The sequence below is a fragment of the Pipistrellus kuhlii genome, unplaced genomic scaffold, assembly GCF_014108245.1.
Source record: "Pipistrellus kuhlii isolate mPipKuh1 unplaced genomic scaffold, mPipKuh1.p scaffold_m20_p_8, whole genome shotgun sequence".
Lineage (NCBI taxonomy): Eukaryota > Metazoa > Chordata > Mammalia > Chiroptera > Vespertilionidae > Pipistrellus > Pipistrellus kuhlii.
The window spans coordinates 70385991-70409974 of record NW_023425584.1 but is presented as its reverse complement, the minus strand read 5'-3'; the positions used below and the strand labels follow the sequence as shown (position 1 = coordinate 70409974).

Sequence of the window (23984 nt, the reverse complement as noted above, 5' to 3'; positions counted from 1 at the left end):
CCTCCCCTCAGCCTCCTTCGCCCCCTCAGCCTTCCTCCCCTCAAGCCTCCCTCTCCTCACCCACCTCCGCCCCCTCCTCCCCTCACCCGCCTCCCCCGCCCTCCCCCTGCCCCGCCCCTCCCGCCCTCCCCTCAGCCTTCCTCCCCGCCCTCCCCCTGCCCCTCCTCCGCCCCCTCCCGCCCTCCCCTCAGTCTCCCCCCCTCAGCCTCCCTCTCTCCCCTTCTTCCCCCGCCTCATCCCTCCCAACCCCCTCCTGCCCTCACCTCAGCCTCCCTCCCCTCCCCCACCTCCGCCCCCTCCTCCCCTCACCCGCCTCCCCGCCCTCCCCCCGCCCCTCCTCCGCCCCCTCCCGCCCTCCCCTCAGCCTCCGCCCGCCCCGCCCGCCCGCCCGCCAGACAGGCCGCCCCGCCCGCCCGCGGCGCCGCACCGACAAGATGGCGGCGGGTGGGAGCGGCGGCCGCGCGTCGTGCCCGCCGGGGGGAGCGGGCGCGGGGGGCGGCCCGGGCCCCAGCGCCAACGCCGCCTCCGCCCCCGGTAACGCGGCCGCCGCCGCCTCGGGCCCCGCCGCCCCCGGGGCGCCCCCTCCGGGCGCGGGGCCGGGCGCGCAGGCCGCGGCGGGCGGGGAGCGGGCGGCCGAGGAGCCGGCGCTGCTGCGCGAGCCCGCGTACAACTGGCAGGCCACCAAGCCCACCGTGCAGGAGCGCTTCGCCTTCCTCTTCAACAACGAGGTGCTGTGCGACGTGCACTTCCTGGTGGGCAAGGGGCGCGGCGCGCAGCGCATCCCGGCGCACAGGTGGGCCGCCCCCCGGGCCCGCACCCCGGACCCCGCCGCCCCGCTCCGGGCCCGGCACCCCCTCCTCCCGGCACCCTCACCCCCGGCCCGGACCCCTCCTCCCGGCACCGCCACCCCGGGCCCGGCACCCCCTCCTCCCGGCACCGCCACCCCGGGCCCGGCACCCCCTCCTCCCGGCACCCTCACCCCCGGCCCGGACCCCTCCTCCCGGCACCGGCACCCCCTCCTCCCGGCACCGCCACCCCGGGCCCGGCACCCCCTCCTCCCGGCGCACAGGTGGGCTGCCCCTCGGGCCCGCACAACGGACCCCGCCACCCTGCTCTCTCCTCCTCCCGGCACCCCGGTGCCCATCACCCACTCCTCCCGGCACCGCCATCCCGGGCCCCACCACCCCGCATCCCGGCACCACCACCCCCGGGCCCGCACCCCGGTCCCCGGCGCACAGGTGGGCCGCCCCCCGGGCCCCGCTCCCTGCCCCGGACCCCTCCTCCTCCCGGCACCGCCACCCCCGGGCCCGTCACCCCCTCCTCCCGGCGCACAGGTGGGCCCCCCCCCGTCCCCGGGCCCGCACCCCAACCCCCCTCCAGGGACCGCCACCCCGCTCCGGCCCGGACTCCCCCTCCTCCCGGCACCGCCACCCCTGAGCCCTGAATCCCGCTCCCTGCCGGACCCCTCGTTCTCCCGGCATCGCCACCCCAGGCATCGCCACCCCAGGCATCGCCACCCCCGGCCCATCACCCCCCCGCACCGGCCCCGCACCCCTCTCAGCACCGCAATCCCGCCACCCGCTCCTGCCCGGCCCCTCCTCCTCCCGGCACCGCCACCCCGCCCCGCCTCCCCCGGGACCCCCGAGGCCCCCCACCGGGACCGAGGACCCTGTGAGGACCCCGTCAGCCCGAGGTCCCCCCTCCCTGGCCCCTCAGCCCTGGCCCTGCGGTCCTGCCGGGCCGTCCACCGGGCCTCCAGGCAGCAGCCATTCCCCAGCCCAGCATCCGCGTCCTCCATGTCCACCCAAGATCCCCGCCTGCCATCCTGCCCCAGCGCCCCCCTCCGCCCAGCGCCCTCCACCTGTGACCCCCAGAACCCACCTGACTCCTGGGCCCCCGGCTGTGACCCCTCAGCCTCCGGAGCCCCCCTGGCCCCTGACACCTTCCAGCCCTCTGACCCAGGCCTCCTCTGGAAAGGGGGGGTTGGTCCGGGCCCCATTCTTCTGCTAATTTCCGGCTGCAGCCCCCAGACCCCGGGGCTGGGTGGGCTGATGTTAGACCCCGTTCTGACCACTCCTGTCCCTCTGATGCTGCTCCCCATTGCACCCCAGGGACCTCAGTGGGGAAGGCCGTGGGGGGTGTCTCCCCCCGGAGGCGGGCGGGGCTTTCTTGCCTCCCCTCTGGCAGTGTCCCCCACCCTGCCGTGAGGGTCCTTCCCCTCTGTGCCGTGTGACATTAACCTGTGCCTTTGAGAGTCCTTGTGGCTTCTCCGTGGTGATTCCTGTGTAACTGGGCCTGATTCCTGTCCTGGGAAGGTTCCAGGCCAGTGGTTGGGCCCCCAGGACCGCCCGGGGCCCCGCCCTCACCCTGTCACCCTGTGGGCCGCCCCTTCCAGACCCCTGGCCTTCCTCATGCCCCGCTTGTTCCTAAATACTCCTCAGTCCAGTGCACGCGCTCCCGCCCACCCACCCCGGACTGCAGCTCAGCGCAGCTGGAAGCCCTGCCCTCTGAGGGGGATGAGGGGGGCTCCCCCGGCCTGGCTGCTGGCTGACCTTGGGACAGGCACTTGGTTGTGCTTGAAGGTCCATTGGCTGGTGGCAAAATGGGGACAAAAAATTGGGCATGAGGGACCCCGGGGAGAAGCAGGAGAGGGGCCTGGCCCTGCCAGGCGGCCGGTGGCCCCGGGAGCCTGGGCTCTGCTGGGAGGTGGACAGGGGTGACGGACACGGCATGGGAATTTCGGAGGGCAGGGGCGGCACAGGGCCGTGGAGGGGCTGGCGGGGCTGACCTGCCTCAGGGTCAGGGAGGGCAGTGCAGGGCTCCTAACTCAGGGGTATGAGGCCGGAGACGGAGCTGGGCCAGAGGGAGGCCAAGCGGGGCCTGAGCAGAGGGAGCGAGGGGCTGCGGGCTGCAGGGGCCGAGTCTGCTGGGGAGGGTAGAACGGGCCACATACACCACGGGGACAGGCTTGGCGGGGGCTGCGGAAGTGGGATGCGAAGGTTCATCTCTGGGGGAGCAGTGTCCTGTGGGTGCTGAGGAGGTGACTAGGCAGTTGAGGGAGAGTGGGGGACCGTGGCGGGGTTCCCTGGACGTCTGGCTTGAGCATCCTGTCCCAGGGGAGGCCAGGCACGGAGGGGCACGTTGGAGGGACTGAGACACGCTGGAGAGATGGCCAGGGGCTCTGTGATGAGGGCTGTGCCTTGGGGGTCTGTGATGTGCAGGGGTCCATAATGTGGGAGTGGGCGGGTCAGCATGTGGGGTGCAGGCTCTTCTGGCGTGGGGGTGCATGCCTGCATCCTGCCGTTCACCATCAGACTGGCCTGCCCCCCGGATTTGTCACTTATGCCAGGAGCCCCCCGAGTCCCATGCTGCCCCGACTCTCTGCCTGGCTTCCCTGCAGCACATGGCCAGCCCCCCGGCACCGGAAAGCCCCCTGATCCTGGGTACTTGCAGCCTGGACGGGACTTTTCTTGTCCTATTGCCCCGGCATTGATGCCCTACTCTATGGATCCCCAATAGAAGGTTCTGGTTCTTTTTCTTTTTAGTCTTTGGTTTATTATTTCATACAATTTGTTAAAATTTTACCTGCAGTATCAGGTGGATGGCTGCGCACTGAGTGACCCTGGGTTCGCTGTGCCTCAGTTTCCCTACCTGTGAACGGGAATGGACCACTCAGGTGCCTCTGTCCAGGAGAAGGGTGGTCTGGAGAGTTCCTGGTCCTACGGGGACATCCTCCAGCTGGACCTCGTCCCCAGCCCTCCTGAGGCGGCTGGGAACCTGATGTAAAGAATTCAGTGGAGCGCTGGCTGGTGGGACTCAGTTTGGCATCATCTCGTGCACCAAAACATTGCCGGTTCAATTCCCAGTCAGGCACATGCCCAGGTTGCGGGTTCGATCCCTGGTAGGGAGCGTGCAGGAGGCAGCTGATGGATGCTTCTCTTTCTTTCCCTCTCCCTTTCTAAAAAGACCTTTAAAAAAACCCGAATTGAGTGGGAAGTGGACCTTCCTCAGCCAGCTGGTCACGAGCCAGTCTCAGGGCGATGCTGTATGTGTGTCAGGGACCCCGAGGGGGTATGATGAGAAGGGTCCCTCACCTGGGTGTGCTTTTCCCCAAAAAACTATAAGCCTTACATGGTGGGCTCAGTAGTGGACCCTCCAGAAGATAGGTTCACATCCCAATTCCCAGAACAGTGATTGGGACCTTATTTAGAAAAAGGAACTTGGCGCATGTGATTGAGTTAGGGTCTCAAGATGAGCTCAGGACCCGTGGGCCCTCACCTCAGTGACATGGCCCTTCGGAGAGACACGGAGGAGAGGCAGCAGACGGCCATGTGATGGCAGAGGCAGGGACGGGTGATGTGGCCATAGGCCCAGGGACACGGGTTCCCTCCATGGCCTCTGGGCGGAACATGGCCCTGTGACGCCTCGGGTTGGAGGTCTGGCCTCCAGGATGAACTCCAGTCCGCAGCACCTCGGGGAGCAGCCCAGGAAACCGTCTGTTCAGTCCAATTTGGAGGAAACAAACGCAGCGGGACACAGCGGTGCTCTTCCAGGCTGCCAGGCCACGAGTGCCAGAGCGAGGCAGAGCAGCTCAGCCTGGGCAGCCCGAGGGGCACCGCATGCGCCAGGGATCCTGGGCGGGGCTCTGGGGCAGCAGGAGGGCTTTGGTGCTGGGGCTGGGGACTCTCGGACAAAGCTGGGTGAATTTGAAAAAGCAGTGAGGGCCTGGGTGGCTCAGTGGCTGAGTGTTGACCTATGAACCAGGAGGTCTCGGTTCAATTCCCACTCAGGGCAATGTCCCGGCTGTGGGCTCGATACCCAGTGTGAGATATGCAGGAGGTAGCCAACTGATCTGAGTCTCTCATCATTGATATTTTTTTCTCCCTCTTCCTCTCTGAAATCAATAAAAGTATGAAGATAAAAAGCAGTAAGGGAGGGGCTAACTTTAAGGTGTGGTCTGGCCCCCCAGCTCCCAGGTCCCAGCGTGGGGTGGACGTGACGGGCTCAGATTGGCCCCTGACCTCTGGGTGCAGAGTGCAGTGGGCCTGGGGCCTGGTACGGTGGTTGGCATTTGTAAGAGCAGTAGGGGCTGGCCCTGGCCCTGGATAGCTCAGCCTATTTCCCGCTCTGCTTAGCTTTGTAGCTCTCACCCAGTGTTGTGCTTTTTTTCTCATAGCTTTGTCCTCCTAACGTCCCAAAGCTTGAAGTCTATATTAGGTTGTCCTTGGCTTTCTGTGAGTAAGGCTTTGCCTGTCTCCTGTTCTGCATCCCAGGTGCCTAGGAGAATGCTTGGCATACAGTAGGTGCTCAATAAATACATGTAGGCCCTACCTGCCAGAGTAAATTGTGTCCTTCTCTCTCAGGACTCGCTCTGAGGAAATAGTGAATGTCTTCAGAGTGGCACATTCGTGGACATGCTAATGTGGCCGTTCCACAAAATTAACTGGGTGGCAAATGTAGCCACGCCAAGGAGTTTATTTATTTATAATATGTTTTTATTTATTTCAGAGAGGAAGAGAGATCTGGAAACATCAGTGATAAGAGGAAATTATTGATTGGCTGCCTCCTGCATTCTCTGCGCACCCCCCTCCCCCCCTGCACTGGGAACAGAGCCTACAACCTGGACATGTGCCCTTGACCGGAATCAAACCCGGGGTCCTACAATCCGCAGTCTGACACTATCCACTGAGACAAACCGGCTAGGGCCACGCCACGGAGTTAGAATGTGTCTGGGGCTGCTTTCGTGGCATTGATCTGCTTCTGGGTTTTTAGTCCAGGGACACCTTTTTCTATGACAATGGCTCCAGGGCGTGTTTTGAGAATTGCTGAGGAAGTTCTTCCCAATTTCATTTCGTGTCAGGACTTTTCCAGCTAGTCTTATATATGGACTCTTCCAGAATCGATCACCATCTGTTCATCCCTTCAGCCCACAGCTATTGAAGCACGATGCTAACAGAAATCTGCTACGTCTCTTCCCTGTGCAGTGCACATTCTAGCACGGCAGCAGCAGACATAGGTAAAGAGCCAGATAGCAGATATTTTTGGTGGGATGCATGGTCTCCATCCCAGTTGCTTAATTCTGCCTTCACAGCACAGAAAGAGTAACATATAAATAAATGACTGTGGTTGTGTCCCAATATTTACAAAAGCAAGTGGAGGTTGAGTTTGCTGGCCTTTGGTCTAGTTGTTCCTTAATGATCTTGAGAATCGTCAGGTGCTAAAGCAATTTCCTGGGGAATTGGTCTGGGTTGGGGAGAACTAATAGTTAAACTGTGGAGTGTATCTGGGGATATGATATCTTTATTTATTCAGGGGTCCTTACAAAAATGTTGTCATCCTCCGGTTTGGCTCAGTGGATAGAGCATCAGCCTGTGGACTGAAGGGTCCTGGGTTTGATTCCGGTCAAAGGCATGTGCCCGGGTAGCAGGCGCGATCATCAGTGGGAGGCCTGCAGGAGGCAGTCAATCAATGATTCTCTCCCTTGAAACCAATAAAGTATATTTTTTAAAAGTACTATATTAAAGTTTTTTGTTTGTTTTCATCATTGTATAGCTCTTGCACATTTAAGTTGCTGAGTTTTTGCATAGGTGTTTTGTTTTCTCTGTTATGAATAATTTTTTCTTTATTATATTTTTCTACCTGATTATTGCTGGGACATATTTATTTGTATGCGATTTGGATGATTTCTTTCCAAACTCTCTTACTGTTAATTGTTTAGCGAACTTCGGTCTGGCCCCGTGCAGTAGTTTTTCCGTGCCAGTGGGAATATTCTAGATCTGTGCTCTCCAGGACTAGTCACAGGTGGCTCCTGAGTGCGTGAAATGTGGCTGTCACAATCCATGAATGGGCCTTTTATTTACTTTAATTTTAATCTAGACTTAAATAGCCTTGTGTGGCCAGTAGAAACCATATGGCAGTGCAGGCTTAGAGTTTTAAATTAAAGAATCATTTAAAAAAAATTTTTTTTATTGTTTTTTTACAGAGAGGAAGGGAGAGGGATAGAAAGCCAGAAACATAGATCAGAGAGAAACACCGATCAGCTGCCTCCTGTACACCCCCCACTGGGGTTGTGCCCGCAACCAAGGTACATGCCCTTGACTGGAATCGAACCCGGGACCCTTCAGTCAGCAGGCCAATGCTCTATCCACTGAGCCAAACCGGTTTTGGCTTACAGAAACATTTTTATGGGCAAATCGTTTCTCACACTTTCATCTTTCTGCCTCTTATATTTTTCGGTTTTTAGTACACTTCTGACCCCCAGGGTGTTGCTCCATCCCAGGGGTAACAGCACGCAGTCTCGGTGATTTTCAGTTACATGGAGCCTCAAGATTGGTTTCCCACAAATTCTCATTAACAAGGTCCGGAGCCTTCTTTCCATTCTTTGTTTACTCAGTTTTCAGGATTGTGGGTGTGGGGTGTTATCAAGTGCTGTGCTGATTTGGACTTATTTGATGAGATGACTGTGTAGAAAGTTTATATGATTGTCACCTGTCACCCCAAAGTCCCTGCTCCCATCTCAGACCCCAGGCAGCTGCGATTCCTCTGCTTCCTGTTTCTCTCGTTTTGCCATTTTAGCGTAATGTTGAGATTCGTCTGGGCCATTGTGTGTCTCAGTAATTCATTTCTTTTTCTTTTTCTTTTTTTCTTTTTTAATATATTTTATTGATTTTTTTACAGAGAGGAAGAGAGAGGGATAGAGAGTTAGAAACATCAATGAGAGAGAATCATCCATCAGCTGCCTCTTGCACACCCCCCATTGGGGATGTGCCCACAACCAAGGTACATGCCCCTGACCGGAATCGAACCTGGGACCCTTCAGTCCGTAGAGGGGCGTTCTATCCATTGGGCCAAACCGGTTCGGCAGTAATTCATTTCTTTTTCTTGCTAAAGTAGAAATACTTTCTCCTGCTGAATGCCGCTGTGTGGTTTGTCCACTCACCGGCGACGGGTTTCACCGCGGGAACAGCGTTGCCGTGGACACACGTGCCCAGATCTGCGTGGAGACACAGTTCCTCTTCTCTTAGGCAGATGCCCAGGGCGTGCAGGCCGCATCCCAGGCGAACTCTTACCTCTGACCTTGTGAGAAGCCACCTTTCCAAGTAGCCACACCATCGCCGGTGCCCGCAGTGCCGAGGGCTCTGGTGCCCGGGGGGAGAGGCTGTCACTGCTGGGACCTGGGGGGCGGAGGATGGGCAGCTCAGAGAGGGTGGCACTGTCCCCAGCTGGTCACACACCCCTGCCCTCTGCCCCCGTGGATGGGAGGTCAGCAGGAGGGCTCACAGCTGGCTGGAGGGAAGGCGGGGTTCTCACAGCTGAAGAAGACCCCGGCAGGTAGGCTGGAGGGGGAGTCCCTCTCAGCAGAATTTACAGATCTCCTCACAGCCACTGCCTCCGCGTGCTCCTGCCATTCCCTTGACCTTGACCCCTGCCCACACACTCCGCGAGCTCAGATGTCCCTGCCAGGCCTTTCCTGACCCTCACTCCCCTGCGTTCTTCCCTTCTAGTTCACTATCGGGCTGTCTGTGCCCTTGGCCTGTGTCTGCCTCCCTCCAAGAAGGCAGGGTCCTGGTGCCCAAGCCCCAGCACAGAGTGTGTGTGTAAAGCCAGCGAGTGAGAGAGGGTGTGCATAACTGAGTGAGTGGATGAATGGAGGAGGGGGCTGGCAGAGGACATTAAGCCATCGGCCATGGGGGACATGATTTCACCTCCTGTCGCTATTGGTCCGTCGAATCCCCTCTTGCTCTGCAATGCCTTTCTTCTGGAAGCATCTGCCACCGGGAAGCTCTGGGCATGGTGTCTGTCGGTGTGGGGTCAGCCTCTGGTCCGGCATCCCACCCCGGGTTAGCCTTAGGCAGGGTTTGGCAGAGGCTGGAGGTGCGCTCTGGGACTGGCTCTGTGCTGTCTGCTGGCTGACAGAGCCTGGAGAGGGGTCTGACACAGGGCCTTGCAGGCCTGGAGATGGCACCTCATGGGTAGGGACACCTGCCTTACACATCCCACCCCTCCTTTCCACAGCCCCAGCTTGGGTGACAGGTTAGGTGGGCCACACGGAGGGTAACCAGGTCTGCTCTTCACTCTAGGTTCGTGCTGGCCGTGGGCAGTGCTGTCTTTGATGCCATGTTCAATGGGGGCATGGCCACTACGTCCACCGAGATTGAACTGCCCGACGTGGAGCCGGCTGCCTTCCTGGCGCTACTAAAGTAAGACTCTCCAGTGCATCTCAGTGAGGGGCAGAGTGGACAGCCTGATGGTTTAAAATGTCAGAAAACAGCCTGGCTGGTGTGGTTCAGCTGTTGAGCATTGACCCAGGAGACAAGAGGTCACAGGTTCGGTTTCCAGTCTGGGCTCGATCTCCAGTAGGTGTCATGCGGGATGGTAGCCGATGAATGATTCTCTCTCATCCCTGATGTCACCCTCCCTCTCCCTTCCTCTCTGAAATCAATAAAATATATTTATAAAAAGAGAGATTCCATAAAAAATAAAAACCAAAAACAGTGACAGGTTGCAGTTTGCCAACCCTGCCTGAGGTTACCTGTCCGGTCTCTCACCTGCCTCTGCCTCTGGGCTCGGACAGATACTGCTCGGTGGGCTCCTGAGAGGGCCAGCGCCATCACTGTGGGTGTGCGAGGGGCTCACTTGTCCTTGGGTCTGTCCCTCCACACTGCTGGCGTTGGGGTGGGGCCGCCCTGAGGGGGCCATCCTGGGTGCCATGGGGTACTGAGAGCCTCCCTGCCTCCTGGGGTGCAGGTCTCTACCCCCTGGACCCCAGCTGCTAGGCTGTGTTTGGACTCCATTTTGCACCCACACCTGCCCGTACAGGACTCTGATGTCTCCATGGCCTCGCCATTTTGTTTTTGTCGACCCTCTCTTCTGGCCTACATTTAGTTGGGCCAGTGGCGGGTGGTCCTAGTGTCCACGAGAGTCTGATTTGCCCAGACCTCCTTGAGCTTGGCTGACAGGCCAGCCGTACAGGTTGGGTGACAGGGAGACGTCCCCGAGTCCCTGCCAAACCCGTGCTGGCCTTCAGCCCTGGGCCCCGTGTGGGGAAGGAGCAGGATGCGGTACAGGTGTGTTCCCGGGGTGGCCAGCGGACTGTTTAGCTTTTCACTGGTAATGGCCTTTGCTGGGTCATGTCTCCAGGTTGGAGGGCAACAGATGCTGGTTCTGGAAGGTTCCTCGGAGCTAGCCCAGCGGGCTGGGGGCTGGTGGAGGCTCTGGCAGGGGGGCTGACGGCACCAGGGTCCCTAGGGCCCTGCCTTATGGCCACCCGCATCCCACCCAGGTTCCTCTACTCGGACGAGGTTCAGATTGGGCCCGAGACGGTCATGACCACGCTGTACACCGCCAAGAAGTACGCGGTGCCCGCACTGGAGGCCCACTGCGTGGAGTTCCTGAAGAAGAACCTCCGGGCGGACAATGCCTTCATGCTGCTGACGCAGGTGCGGGCCGGCCAGGGCCCGGGGGAGGGGGGTCCGAGTTTCTGACGCCCCGGAGAGGGCCCGTCCCTTCGCCTTGGGGCCCCCTGAAGTCTTTAGGTGAGTGTCTAGGTGGCCTTGGCACCTGTTGGCACAGGGCTCCCACGTTCATCCAGCTGCAGGTTCCCGCTGGCTTTGCCCTTTGTTCAGGGGCTCGGAGAGGGGAGGGAGGCGTTCATGTGTTTTTGAGACGGCCCCTTTCGGGCTGTGTGTCAGCTGGCTCTGGTGGGGCTGATGGGGCTGTAGGGGACCAGGAGGCCTGGGCACAGGAGAGCCGGGGAGGGCGGGGCCCTCTCTGTGGTGAGTCACAGACAAATTAGGTTTGCGAATCCTTGCTGAGGTGGCACCTGGGCCAGGGTCAGAGCTGTGGGGTCCACTCCCAGGCATCTGCTGAGACGTGTGGCCACGTGGAGCGCCCTCACCAGGCCCGGCAGAGAACCGGTCCGGTACGGTTAGCTCCTGGGCAGGCTTGTCAGAATCCTCTCACCGGCCTGCCCCCCACCCCGAGTACCATTCCTGGTGGAACAATCTCAGACGAGCAGGGGCTCAGCGCTGCTGTGTGGTCCTCCCCCCACGGGCCTCCCTCCCTGGGGGTCAGCCCTGTCTGCTGCCTCTGCCTCCATCCCTGAGCCGCTGCAGGCCAGCAGGGTCTTTTCCCACTGGACCCTCCACCAGGCGTGGTTACATAAGCTGTGAACTTGGAGAAAACCTCCCGGCCTCAGGTTGATGTGGGGGCACCCAGGCCCTGAGACTTGAAATCTGTGACGAGTTTTGAGCCAGGAAATCTGTCTTGGATCCTGTGTCGGGGCTGGATGTTGATATGCTGTCCCTCGTAGGCCCGGCTGTTCGACGAACCACAGCTTGCCAGCCTGTGCCTGGAGAACATCGACAAGAACACGGCTGACGCCATCACCGCAGAGGGCTTCACGGACATTGACCTGGGTAAGGCCTGTGGGCACCTGGGAGAGGTCACCTTATCTCCGGGAGGCAGGGTGGGCACACTCCCTGCAGTGCCAGGTGGTGGGGCCAGAGGGCTTCTGCCTGGGCCACCCCACTCTGCTGCTGTCAGCGACGGGATGGAGGGTGGGCGTGGCCACGAGCATAAGCAGAGGCTGCCCGGTGTGCCAACAACCCTCCCTGGGCGGAGACCATGGCATCCACGTTGATGTGGCCCCCTGTCCCCCGCAGACACCCTGGTGGCCGTCCTCGAGCGGGACACGCTGGGCATCCGTGAGGTGCGCCTGTTCAGCGCTGTTGTCCGCTGGTCTGAGGCCGAGTGTCAGCGTCAGCAGCTGCAGGTGACACCTGAGAACAAGCGGAAGGTCCTGGGCAAGGCACTGACCCTCATCCGCTTCCCGCTGATGACCATCGAGGAGTTTGCCGCAGGTAACGCGCAGGGGGAGCGGGAGCCGCTCCAGAGGAGCGTGACCTCCCCGGACCCTGAACGTGGCTCAGTTGCATGTCCCACCGGGTCTGGCGCCAGCCCTGTGTTGGCCCCAGAACCCCGCCAGGAACACAGTGTGCCCCCCTGTGCTAATGACTCTCCCTGTTGATGGGAAGCTTGGACTGTTCACAGATGTATAAACACAGCACGACCCACAGATGTCACTCAGCCATCCCACATCTCGATGTTTCCTTCCCTCTGCGTCTCCTGTGTCCGCACACGTGTATGAGTGTACCAGTCCCCGAGGGTCCCTGTCTTGGGCTCACATCCTGGGGGCGGGGCTCCGGCTTCAGTGTCTGTGACAAGCCTGTGAAGGGCTGGGAAGTGGCCAGGGTGGTGGTGATCCTGCTGCAGGGCCTGGGGTCTGGGCTGAGGTGGGGGTGGCCCTGACTGTGCCTCCTACCCCATGTGAGGCCCACATCTTGGGGCCATTTGAGCAGCTGACTTGGAACCCCATCCCCCAGGACTGGGCCCCCTGTCACGTCTCCCAGCTGGTGCCAGCCTTAGCCTTGGAGCCAACAGGCCTAGAAGGTTCTGGATGGGGCTCTGTGATGCAGGCCTGTGGCCAGTGCCTATTGGCCCCCATCCACTTGAAGCCAGGAGCACCCCCAGTCATAACCACCACGGACGTCTTCATACCTCGCCTGGTGTCCCCTGAGACCCCTGGTGCAGCATTGGACTGTCCCGTGCCAAGACACCTATGGGGCCCTTGCTGGCCCTCCCTCTGCAGACTGGCTTTCACCCCTAAAACCCTCTCCTCAAGATCCCCCAGCCTCCCTGGCTGCCAGAGCCCCCGGGAATTGGCGGGTGGTGACCTTCTGGAAGTCATCCCCTCGCCCCCGCCCCAGCGTGAAATGACTGTGTCCTGTGTTTGAGTTGGGCCTATGGCCGTCTCTCTCTGGTGGGCCCCACAGGGCTTCAGCCCTTGTCACTCTGTGTTTTAGAGATTTCCCGGCTTATGTTCCACTGAAAATACAAGAAAGTAGACGTTTTAATCCCCCTAGCTGCATGGATGGAGGCCGAGGTTGGATGTATTTTTCTTTTGCATTTTCTATGCAGAGATTAAAAAACCAGTGGTCAACATTCTGCATTCAGTCTTGTATCGTCCTTATTCACGGACTCATAGGTGTGCTGTGCCCCCGTTGTGGTCTCTGTTGATGTGTGGGGCTGTGTGAGCTGTGAGTGATGCTGTGGCCAACCTTCTCAGAAATGGATTCTGAGTTAGAAAATAAGTCACTCTGTGGAGCTTGAGGCCTGAGGCCTGGCTCTGCCTCGCCCTAGAGGTGGAATCGTGATGATCAGGGCATGTGTAAGGGCCCCAGGCCCTGGTTCCCGCCCCAGCCCTGCCTGTCCTTGTTATGCAGGTGGCCTCCATGGCTGCTGTCTGGATTCCCCCCTCCCCGCTCCCGGCCTGTCTCAGGCAGGTCCCGCCCCTCCTGGCAGTGTCAGCACTGGCTGGCCAGGATCCCTCAGACCAGCAGTTGCCCACAGGTGGTCCACCGACCACTGTTGGTCTGTGATGTCCGAAAGGTTGGTGGCCGCTGCCCCAGACCACCTTTAGCTACTGATGGCTCTGCGTGTGGACAGGCCAGTGCCACCTGTCCTGTCAACTACGGTGGACCCGAGGGGTGGCCTGGTGCATGCGGGGAGACCTAAGGCCATTATGCCCAATAAGCCAGCTAATCAAAGCATCACCCCAGGTCTGCGTCGACCCCTCCCCAAGTGCCAGAGCAGAACAACAGTCCTCGCTCAGGGCTGCCTGGACCCCTAGCATTTTGCAGAAAATCCAATGTCATTTCTGAGAGGAGCTGTGGGCTTGAGATGCCCATGCATTCCAGGTGTCTGTGTGCCTGGGGTTCACCCCAGCCCTCCGTACCTGTCCTTCCTCAATCTCAAGCCAGCCCACCCCAGCCCGACCCCTGCCCCTGTGCCTGCAGGGCCTGCACAGTCAGGCATCCTTGTGGACCGCGAGGTGGTCAGCCTCTTCCTGCACTTCACCGTTAACCCCAAACCCCGTGTGGACTTCATCGACCGGCCACGCTGCTGCCTCCGTGGGAAGGAGTGCAGCATCAACCGCTTCCAGCAGGTGGAGAGCCGCTGGGGCTACAGTGGCACCAGCGACCGCATCAGGTGGGTGTGGGGTGGTCGCACTGGGGACAGGACGCTGGGTAGGGTTGCTGGGGATGGGGCGAGGGAGCTGGGCTGCCAGGAGTGAGGTGCAGGCAGAGAGCGTAGCTGCTGGGGGCCGAGGGGGTCCTGCCGAGGAGTCAGCCCCGCCATGGTTCCTGCCGAGGCCTTCAGACCCCAGCACCCGAGGAGGAAGCCTGTGGGCTCCTGTGCTGTGTGCTCTGCTGGTTGCAGGGGCACCTGGCTTAGCATCTGTTCCTGTCCCTCAGGTTCTCGGTCAACAAGCGCATCTTTGTGGTTGGCTTTGGACTATATGGCTCCATCCATGGGCCCACAGATTATCAAGTGAACATCCAGGTACCCACCTGTCCTAACCCCACCTCCAGATCTAGGCTCCATCCCCAGGTCAGGCCCCACCCTAGATCAGGTCCCACTTGATCCCACCCCAGACCAGGCCCTGCCCCTCCCCCTTGTCCCACCCCAGCCCCACCCTTCCCATTGTGCCCTACCCTTCTCAGGACCCCCCTTCAGATCCCCATCTCTCTCCTGCTAAGGTCTGTACCATGTCATATCCCATATGGAGGGAATGCCCGGGAGTCATTCCCTTGGAGGAGTCTACACCCCCAACCCCATGGGCCTCCGATGGGTCACAGGCCGATGGACCTGTGCTGCCAGGCCTGGGGTGGTGGCCAGCCCTCCCTCCCACCTCTGTGGGGTCCCATGGGTGGAGGCAGAGGGACGGAGGCCCAGGGGGAGCAGGATCTGGCTTCTGCCCTTGCAGATCATCCACACTGACAGCAACACGGTGCTGGGTCAGAACGACACGGGCTTCAGCTGCGACGGCTCCGCCAGCACCTTCCGAGTAATGTTCAAGGAGCCAGTGGAGGTGCTGCCCAACGTCAACTACACAGCCTGTGCCACGCTCAAGGTGTGCCTGCCCCTGCCCCTGCCCCACATAACCCGACCGACTCCATCCCTGACCCCACCCCACACAACCTGACCCTGACCCCAATCCTGACCCCACCCCACACAACCCGACCCTGACCCCAACCCTGACCTCACCCCACACAACCCGACCCTGACCCCACACAACCCGACCCTGACCCCAAACCCTAACCCTACCCCACACAACCCCAATCCTGACCGCAACCCTGACCCTGAAGGAAACGCTAATTGCTGAACACTACATAGAAACCTAACCCTGATCCCTACACTCTACGTAGGACCTCACCAAACATCTGATCGCTGAACACTTCATTTTCTTTTTACTTCATCTGTCTTTTGTGTTTAATTTTTGAAAGGTATAGAATTCCAGTTTGGTAGTATAGTAGTCCCACCTTATCTGTGGTTTTAGTTGTCCATGGTCCAAAAACTTTAAGTGGGAAATTCCAGAAATAATTCATTCATTTTAAATGGTGGTGGCCGTTTTGAGTAGCATAATGAAATCTCATTGCCCTATTTCGTCCTACCCAGGACCCTGACCCTGATATTGACCCCCCAAATCTGATCCCTGAGCCTTATCCAAGATCCTGACCCCAACATCTGACTCTTACTCTGATCCCCAAACTCTATCCAGGACTGCAATTCTGCCCCACATTGACCTTAATTTTCACCCCTAAACCCTACCCTGGATTCCATCAGGACCTTCTACACTAACCTCAACCTCGAAACCTGAATCTTATCCAGAACTCTGACCCCAATATCACTGTGGTGAGAAATTCTGAGCTGAAACGAAAGCAAGGGATCCCTGACCTCTCTCTAGGACCTTTGAACCCTGGCCCACAATGCATCATTCATCTCCGATGGTGTGGGGCTCAGGGGTGGCCACCTGTTGTAGACGGAGGATCTGCCACCCTGAGGTCCCACAGCACAGGCACCTCTGTGGGGCTCTCCTGCCCTCTGCTCAGTTGCTGCCCCAGTCCTGGGGAGGGGGGCTCCTGACTGCAATATGGCCCAACCCCACAGGGCCCGGACTCCCACTACGGCACCAAAGGCCTGCGCAAGGTGACGCACGAGTCGCCAACAACGGGGGCCAAGACCTGCTTCACCTTCTGCTACGCGGCCGGGAACAACAACGGCACCTCCGTGGAGGACGGCCAGATCCCCGAGGTGATCTTCTACACCTAGCGCCCCGGCCCCGGGCCGTGAGGCCAGCCGCTCAAAGCCAGAGACGAGTGCACCCGTCCCACGCCAGCCCCGCAGACTCCCCACACCGTGTCTACCCTGGCCATGTTTCTGGGCGTCTCTAGTGGTGAGCATGGCTGCCTGCTCAGGGGGGCCAGGAGGTGGCCAGGCAGGCAGGGCTGTGAGACATCCCTCAGGACTGGGGATGAGGGGAGGCCCTGGGTGTAGGTCCCACTCACCACCCCGCAGCTCTGGGCTGCCTGGCGGTAGGACCATGTAGGCCGTCATTTGTTTGTGTAACTGCACATGGCAATGCATCTTGATCCCCTCGACTTACCCGGTAGGAGTAACGTGTGGGAGTGCCTCCAGTGCGTTTGGTCGGGATCTTGTTCCTCTCATTCGGGTCTGTTCAGTGGGGGTGCTCAGGCCACCCTGTGCTCGGGCCTCAGGATGCAGGCCTGAGCCCCAGGGATAGGACCTCTGGGGGTTTGTGCCCCTCCAGGTCCTGAAGGTTCGCTTTCCTGCCAGGCTCCTCCCAGCCCTGCAGCGAGGGCACAGGCCTCAGCAGGTCTGCTTGGGAGGGGCAGTGATGGGGGCCAGCACGTGGTCATGTCCCCCATTGACCATGGGGCCCAGGGGGCACTGCCCATTTGCCCGCCTGTACATACGGTCTCCCCACCCTGTCCAGCCCCCAAGCAAGCGCTCTGCCCAGAGGTGCTGAGGGCGCAGCCCTTCCTTTGCTCCTAGGTTCTCCCCATGTATTTCTTTCTGCCTGTGATTCCTTCTGGAAACTGTGTTCTCCCCGAAGCCATGAAAGGTGTGCTCCCCTCACACCACCACCCCCAAATGATTTTTTTAAATAAAGGAAAAGAAACACCTGCTTTGACCTGTTGTGTTTCTTCCTCTCGGAGCTGGCAGGACCCCGGAAGCTCTGAGCCCTGGCATGTCCTCTCTGGCATGTCCAGTCCTGGCATGGCTGCTCTCTCAGGGGAGCCTGAGACCCACCTACACCTGAAACGCTGCCTCCCCGTCTGGAGGGTCCAGAGCACCTGGGGGATTCGGCAGGTGGGGAGCTGCCCTGTGAATGCCGTCGTCTTCGTGAAGCCTTTGGGGCCTCACGCTGCCGCTGCTGTACAGCACTGGGGGCCCCGAGGCGGGTGAGCAACATGGCATGGCCACCAGCGGGGGAGGCCACACTGAGGAACCGAGCCCATGTGGGGCCCCTGGGCCTCCTGGCACTTTCCCCACATCAGCGGGACCTGCTTCAGTGAGCTGTGCAGGGACCCAACGGCTCTGCCCTCCGACCGGGCGTGTGGCAGGCACGGGAAGAACTCGGTTTTGTCCCCAGGCCGCACCTGTGCAGGGTCAGGAACCTGACCTGGCAGCCTCCGCCTGTCCTAGCTGTTACGACAATGTTCAGCATCCAAATAAAAATTACAGAGCATGGCCCTAGCTGGTTTGGCTGAGTGGATAGAGCATCAGTCTGCAGACTGAAGGGTACTGGGTTCGATTCCAGTCAAAGGCACATGCCTGGGTTTCGGGCTTGATGCCCAGTCAGGGACCTGCAGGAGGCAACCCATCAATGATTCTCTCTCATCACTGATGTTTCTATTTCTCTCTCCCTCTCCATTCCTCTCTGAAATCAATAAAAAATAGATTTAAAGAAAATTACAGAGCATCCCACTTCTAGGAATATATCCCAAAAAACTAGAAACATCGAACATCAATCATCAATCAGAGCATGATAACTACAAACAAGAGAAAAAATAGGAAACAGAAACTGACTCACGTATTTAACCCTTTGCACTCCGCTGTCCCCTCTCAGGGGACATCGGAATTCTAGCATATCACTCGGATGTCCCCTCTCAGGGGACATGGCAGTTTATTAGTGATCACGGGGAATTGAGTTAATTCAACGCACGTGTCCGCCGCAAAGTAGCGTTGAGTAGCTGGTAGCCAATGCCCAGAATGGTTCGGAGTGCAAAGGGTTAAGAAATTGGAATTACCAGAGAATGTATACATTCCAGACAGTGAAGGACATGAACAAAATAGATGCAATAATGGAGAATTCTAACAGTTGGAATGTCTGTCTGACATTTTAGAACTGAAAAATGCAAGTATCTGTGATGAAGAACCTAGTGGCTAGGAGCACAGAAGAAAGGATTAGCCCTGACGAGTGGCTCAGTGGATAGAGCATCTTCCTGTGGACCGAAGGGTCCCAGGTTTGGTGTTGGTCAAGGGCACAAACCTTGGCTGCAGGCTCGATCCCCCCAGCTGTGGTTGGGGCACATGCAGAAGACAACCAATCGAAGTGTCTCACAGTGATGTTTCTGTTTCTCTCGCCCTCCTTTCCACTCTAAAAATCAATGGGAAAATATCCTCAGGTGAAGATTAATAAAAAAGAAAAATATCCAAGGTGAAACAACAAAAAGAATGAAAAACGGAGCAAAGCATAGATGTGGCACACAAGGGCCTAGCACCTGTCAGTGGAGTCCCAGATGAGGGTGGGAGAACACCACACAGGCTGTACGAGAGATGACAGCAAAGAATGTTCCAAAATCAATCAAGCCTTCAACCCAATTGCTAGTTACAGGGACAGCCTGGGGTCCGGTGTATGGCCACGGAATTAGTTTGGTCCCCACGCCTTGTCACAACCAAGTAAATACTACCTCTACGTGACTGGCGACCTGATCCGGGGTCCTGCAGGGGGTGGGGGACCTAGCGCCTCCAAGGCCAAGCTGACTCTCCTCACCAGTCACACCCATTCTAGCTTACCATTGGAGGGGGCTCTCAGGCCTGGGCTGAGCCAGCCTCAACCCTGAGAGTAACAGTGGCAGTGGCAACTATGACTCACCAGCCAGCAACTCCCTCCTAAGGGACAGCCAACCTACCGTTCGGTTTAAGCTGCTACCTACCCTGAGTGAGCAGACCCAGGAGCTGCAGATCTAGGACAAGCAGCCGGCAGAAGGACTTTGTGTTTTCTGGGGATCTTTTGATCAGCCTTGTTGTGGAAGAGGGACTGAATCAGCTGCCATATAAACAGGGTGACCACTCCAACAGGGTACAAGCAGGAAGGAGCTAGATTTGAGAAGGGAAATTGTGGGGTCTAGCATAATGAGAAGCAGCACTAGAAATACCGTGATTGAAGCTGTAAAGGTTCTTATTGAACACAGAGTTCTACCGGGTATTATCATCCTACTTGCTCTGTTCTCTGCTCCTCATGGCCCCAAATCAATCAATCAAGAGATTCCAGAGATCACAATTTTAACTGCTCAAGTTCATCCTCTTGCACCTACACATTTTGGACAGAAATACTTGGGAACAGATTATATTATTACTATTACAATAGTCAAGCCATTATGTTTTACTGATTCACATGAGAAATGGCAGTGAAAACTGTGTTAAAGATACTTTGTCATTTTAGGACATGGGTATAGTAAAAAAATATTTAAGGCTTGTTTGGTTATTATGAGACTCACACCAATCCCTTTGTATACCCAATAAGGAGGCTCTAACATCTCCAAATAAGAGTTTTCCCTGCAAAAATACCCCAAGATCTCACATGAGAGGTATGGTGATTGTTGGCAACAAATTCTAACAACAAAGCACACACAACTCTTACACTGAAACTGTTCCCTAATTTATGAAGATTGAAGATTGCTCACAGCCACAAAAAACACAAACGGAGTAAGTGATTTGGCCTTTTGTTTAGCTTGCTTTTAGTTCTAGGGAGTTTTCATTTATGTGGCTGTTTTCACCTTCCTCTATGATTTATTCCAGTATAAACATGCCGGTAACTTAAGAGATAAAAAAAGAATTCCTCCTTGAATTGTACATTTCCTTAATATCCTCACTCAATTGGCAGACCCAGGATATATGGTTAGTTAGCTTTCCAGTCAAGTCATTATGTTCTTCCTGACTCATTTCCTACCCTGTGTAGTGCTGGCAGTTGGTTTGCCAAGTGTATGTAGTGAAAAAAATGGTGGGGCATTTCCTGCAACTGGAACTTCCATGGATCGAACAGGGATATCTGGATGCTGACAAGGGAGGGCTAAGGCCATCAGTGCCCCAGGAAGAAATTGGTGGTGGTTTTTCTGAGGTGAGGGAGGAAAGGACAGTGTTTTTCTTTGCTGGGTTTATAACCAAGTAAATTAAAATGCTTAATTTTTTTTTAATCCTCACTCAAAGATTTTTCCTCCCATTGACTTTTAGAGAGCGTGAAAGGGAGGGATGGGGGAGGGAGAGAGAGAGATTGAGAGAGAGAGAGAGAGAGAGAGAGAGAGATATTTATGTGAGACATCATCTGGTTGCCTCCCACATGTGCACTGACGGACTGGGAATCAAACCTGCAACTAAGGTATGTGCTCTTGCCCCAGAATCAAACCCTTGACCTTTGGGTCTGCAGGCCGATGCTCTAACCACTGTGCAAACTGGCCAGAGTGAATTTTTAAAAATCTTCACCCAAGGATATATTTAGAAAGAAAAAGAGAGAGGGAGGGGATAGGGAGGGGAGGGGGGAGAGGAGGGGTAGGGAAGGGAGAAGCGAGTTTGATGTTTCTCTCTCCCCCTGCCTCTCTCTAAAATTAAAAAACAAACAAACAAAAAAACAATACCCACATATCTCCAGGTGAGGATTAAAAATAATAATTACAGTAAAATAAACACTGGAAAAGGACACATTCGCTACAGAAATCATATATAGACAACCACTATGGAAAACCGTGTAAGGTCCTCAAAAAATACAAAACTGAGCCCTGGCTGGAGTGGATCAGTTGGTTGGGTGTCCTCCTGTACACCAGGAGGTTGCTGGTTCGATTCCAGTAAAGGACACATGCCAGGGTTGTGGGCTCAATTCCTGGTAGGGGGCGTGCAAAAGGCAGCTGATTGATGTTTCTATCTCTCCATCATTCAACCTTCCTCTCTCTCTAAAATAAAAATAGAAATAATATTTTAAAAATAAATTAAAAAAACAAAACAAAGATGAAATCATAAAACCAGAAAGTGGAATGGTGGTCCCTGAGGGTGAGGGACCAGGGAGATGTTGGTCAAAGGGCACACTTCCAGTTACCGGAGGAAGTCATGGATCTGACACACAGTGTGATGACCAAAGTTAGTCATACTGTGCTGTGTCTTGACAGCCACTATGTGGTCTCACCACACACACAAAGGAAACATTAACCATAAACAAGAGGGGGAAATTGCCAACAGAAATGGTCACACAGAAGACCTGTTAGAATTAGATGGCAAGTACAATAAAGTTACTGCTATAAATCTGTTAGAGGAAAATGGAGCAGAAAGGTGAAAAGATGGATTTCAACTACAAAGGGAGAAATGGGAACTAATACTAAAAATATCTAAAAAGAATTTAATGGGTAGATGGAGAGCAGTTAAAACACACAAAAGAAATAACAGATGCTCTTTGACTTACTATGATGGGATTACAGCCCAATAAACTCATCATAAATTGAAAATATTTTAAGTCAAAATGCATTCCAAACAGCACAGCTTAACCTATTTCACCGATAACATGCTCAGAACACATATAACCTGAACTTTGGCTCGGAAAAAGATAAAAATTCAAAGTACTGAATGAGTATCAATTTTGCACCATCATAAAGCTGAAAAATCATAAATCAACCCATTGTTAATTTAGTGACTCTCTGTATATCCAAAGATAGTAAAACAATCCAAAAAATAAAAAAACAGAACAGAATATCAGAAACCTGTGGGATCATGTAAAATAGTCCTACATATAGGTATCTGTATTGGGGGAAAGAGAAAATTGGCCAAAAAACAAAAACAAAAAACTTGGAAGACATAAAAAGCAGGAAAGTTTCCAAAACTGATGAAAGATATTAACTGAAAGATCTAAGAAGCTGAGCAATGTACAGCAGGATATATACAAAGAAAACCAAACACCATCATCAAATAACAAATCTAAGGAACAAATTCTTAAAAGCAGCCAGACCAAAGGATACCTTACTTTGAAGGGAACAATGCTGACAACTCAGCTCTCATCAGGAATGTCTTTAAAATCCAGTCACCTTGCTTCATGTGTGTTTTGAAACATCTGATGACAAGTTCTCCTGACTTGGTGAACTGTTTTGTCTTCTTACCTGTAGGTCCTGAGGATGATCATCTTTAAACCAGAATCATTTCACTAGGCTGTGTTGTGTACATGATGGTTTCCTAATGTCCCCAGGTGTACCTTCACCTTGGAGATTCAGGCCTTTTCTCTGCCTACTGGTATAGGGAATGTTTCCTTGAACAAGTTTTAAACACTGGTTCTGATTTTCTTCGAGGACTGAATGACATGTCCTGCCTTGTTTGCCATCACCGCCACCTTCCTGATGCCTCACCCTTCATGCTCGTTCTCCTGCTTCCAAAGCCGTTCCGCAGAGTCTTGGCACCTTGCATTTTATTCTTTGTTTCTAAAATAATTTCTCAGATTTCCTTTCTGAGTTCAAGCCACTGCTTTCCGTTTTTTCTTGCCCATTTCTGCCATCAGTTTATGAATTTCTAATCCAAGATGTTTTTCACACCAAGTGCTATTGGGGGCAAGTCTGGCTATTCTCCTGGGCTTTGCGGTTCTCACCTTGGGAGGGGGTTTCCCATCTGCAGGTGGGAGGACCACATTCTGGATTCCCTAAATCCCCCTTTGCCTCTGACCAGCCCTCCTGCCTGTATCCCCCACGAGACCTGAAGGGCAGGAGTGGGCAGAGGCCAAGATCCCACAGGGGAAGTGGGAACAAGGTATTGAGCACACTTGATCTATCTTCTGGTGGTTCTGTTATTTGAGGAGAAAATGCTGGGCCGGTCAATTAAGAATCTGCCATTGTCTTCAAGACCTGGAAATCCCATTAAACTTTTTCAAGAATGTTGACTTTTATCATTGCTTTCTTGGCACTATCTGAGTCTGCTAGGGTGGCCCTGAGCAGCACAATCCACAGACGTTTCTCACAGTGGAAGAGGCTGCAAGCCTGAGGTCAAGGTGCCAGCAGGGCTGTTCCTGGTGAGGGTCCTGCTCCTGGCTGCGTTCCCGCTGCCTCCTCACATGCTGGAGAGAGTCCTGCCTCTCCCTCTCCTGACAAGGACACCAATCCTGCTGTGGATGTCCCAGCCTTAGACATCTGACACTGACCACCTCCCAAAGGCCCCCTCATAACGCTGTCCCCGAGCACTGGGTGCCAACCTATGAACATGGAAGACACACTCAGTCCACAGCCACCCAGCTGTCCTATTTGCACTCAGCCTCTTTCCGCTCGCTCAGTGCTCAGGTGCACTCAAGACTTATCATTCTGCCTGACCGGCGTGGCTCAGTGGCTGGGCTTTGACCTATGAATCGGAAGGTCACAGTTTTGATTCCCCATCAGGGCACTTGCAGGGGCTGCGGGCTCATCCCCAGTGGAGGGTGTGCAGGAGGCAATCAATGATTCTCTTTCATCACTGATGTTTCTCTCTCCCCCTCTCCCTTCTTCTCTGAAATCAACAAAAATATATAAAAAAACAAACAACTTACCATCCTGATATAACAAGTACTTTGTTTCTTCTGGAAAGCAAGCCATTCAGTGCTTTATGCTGAGTGTGCATGACTGGCGAGGTCACCTGCTGTTCTGCACTGTGATCTCCCCTTGTCATTCAGCAGCCGAGGGGTTTTTTGCCTACCCACCACGAACACAACCAAATCCAGCTCCTTTAGTTCTGTCCCTTTGTTTCTGACCATCCATTCTTCCCTGGCTACTCAAATCCTCTTCTGACTCCACCTCCTAGGCCGTCCCTTCCCAGGGACGCGGGCATTTGACTGCTGCTCGTCT

At 55.9% G+C, this 23984-nt stretch overlaps 1 protein-coding gene and 1 pseudogene across 1 annotated transcript; both read left to right on the top strand.

The window, feature by feature from the left end:
• Nucleotides 1-419: 419 nt before the first annotated feature.
• Nucleotides 420-17051, top strand: BTBD2 (BTB domain containing 2). Its single transcript, XM_036424168.1, has 9 exons — nt 420-793; nt 9081-9200; nt 10283-10439; nt 11312-11417; nt 11664-11861; nt 13857-14049; nt 14316-14403; nt 14828-14974; nt 16012-17051. The coding sequence occupies exons 1-9, from the start codon at nt 435-437 to the stop codon at nt 16171-16173; spliced, it is 1530 nt and encodes a 509-aa protein (XP_036280061.1). The 5' UTR covers nt 420-434; the 3' UTR covers nt 16174-17051.
• A 1924-nt stretch (nt 17052-18975) lies between these two features.
• Nucleotides 18976-19563, top strand: LOC118711834 (annotated as a pseudogene).
• Nucleotides 19564-23984: the final 4421 nt, after the last annotated feature.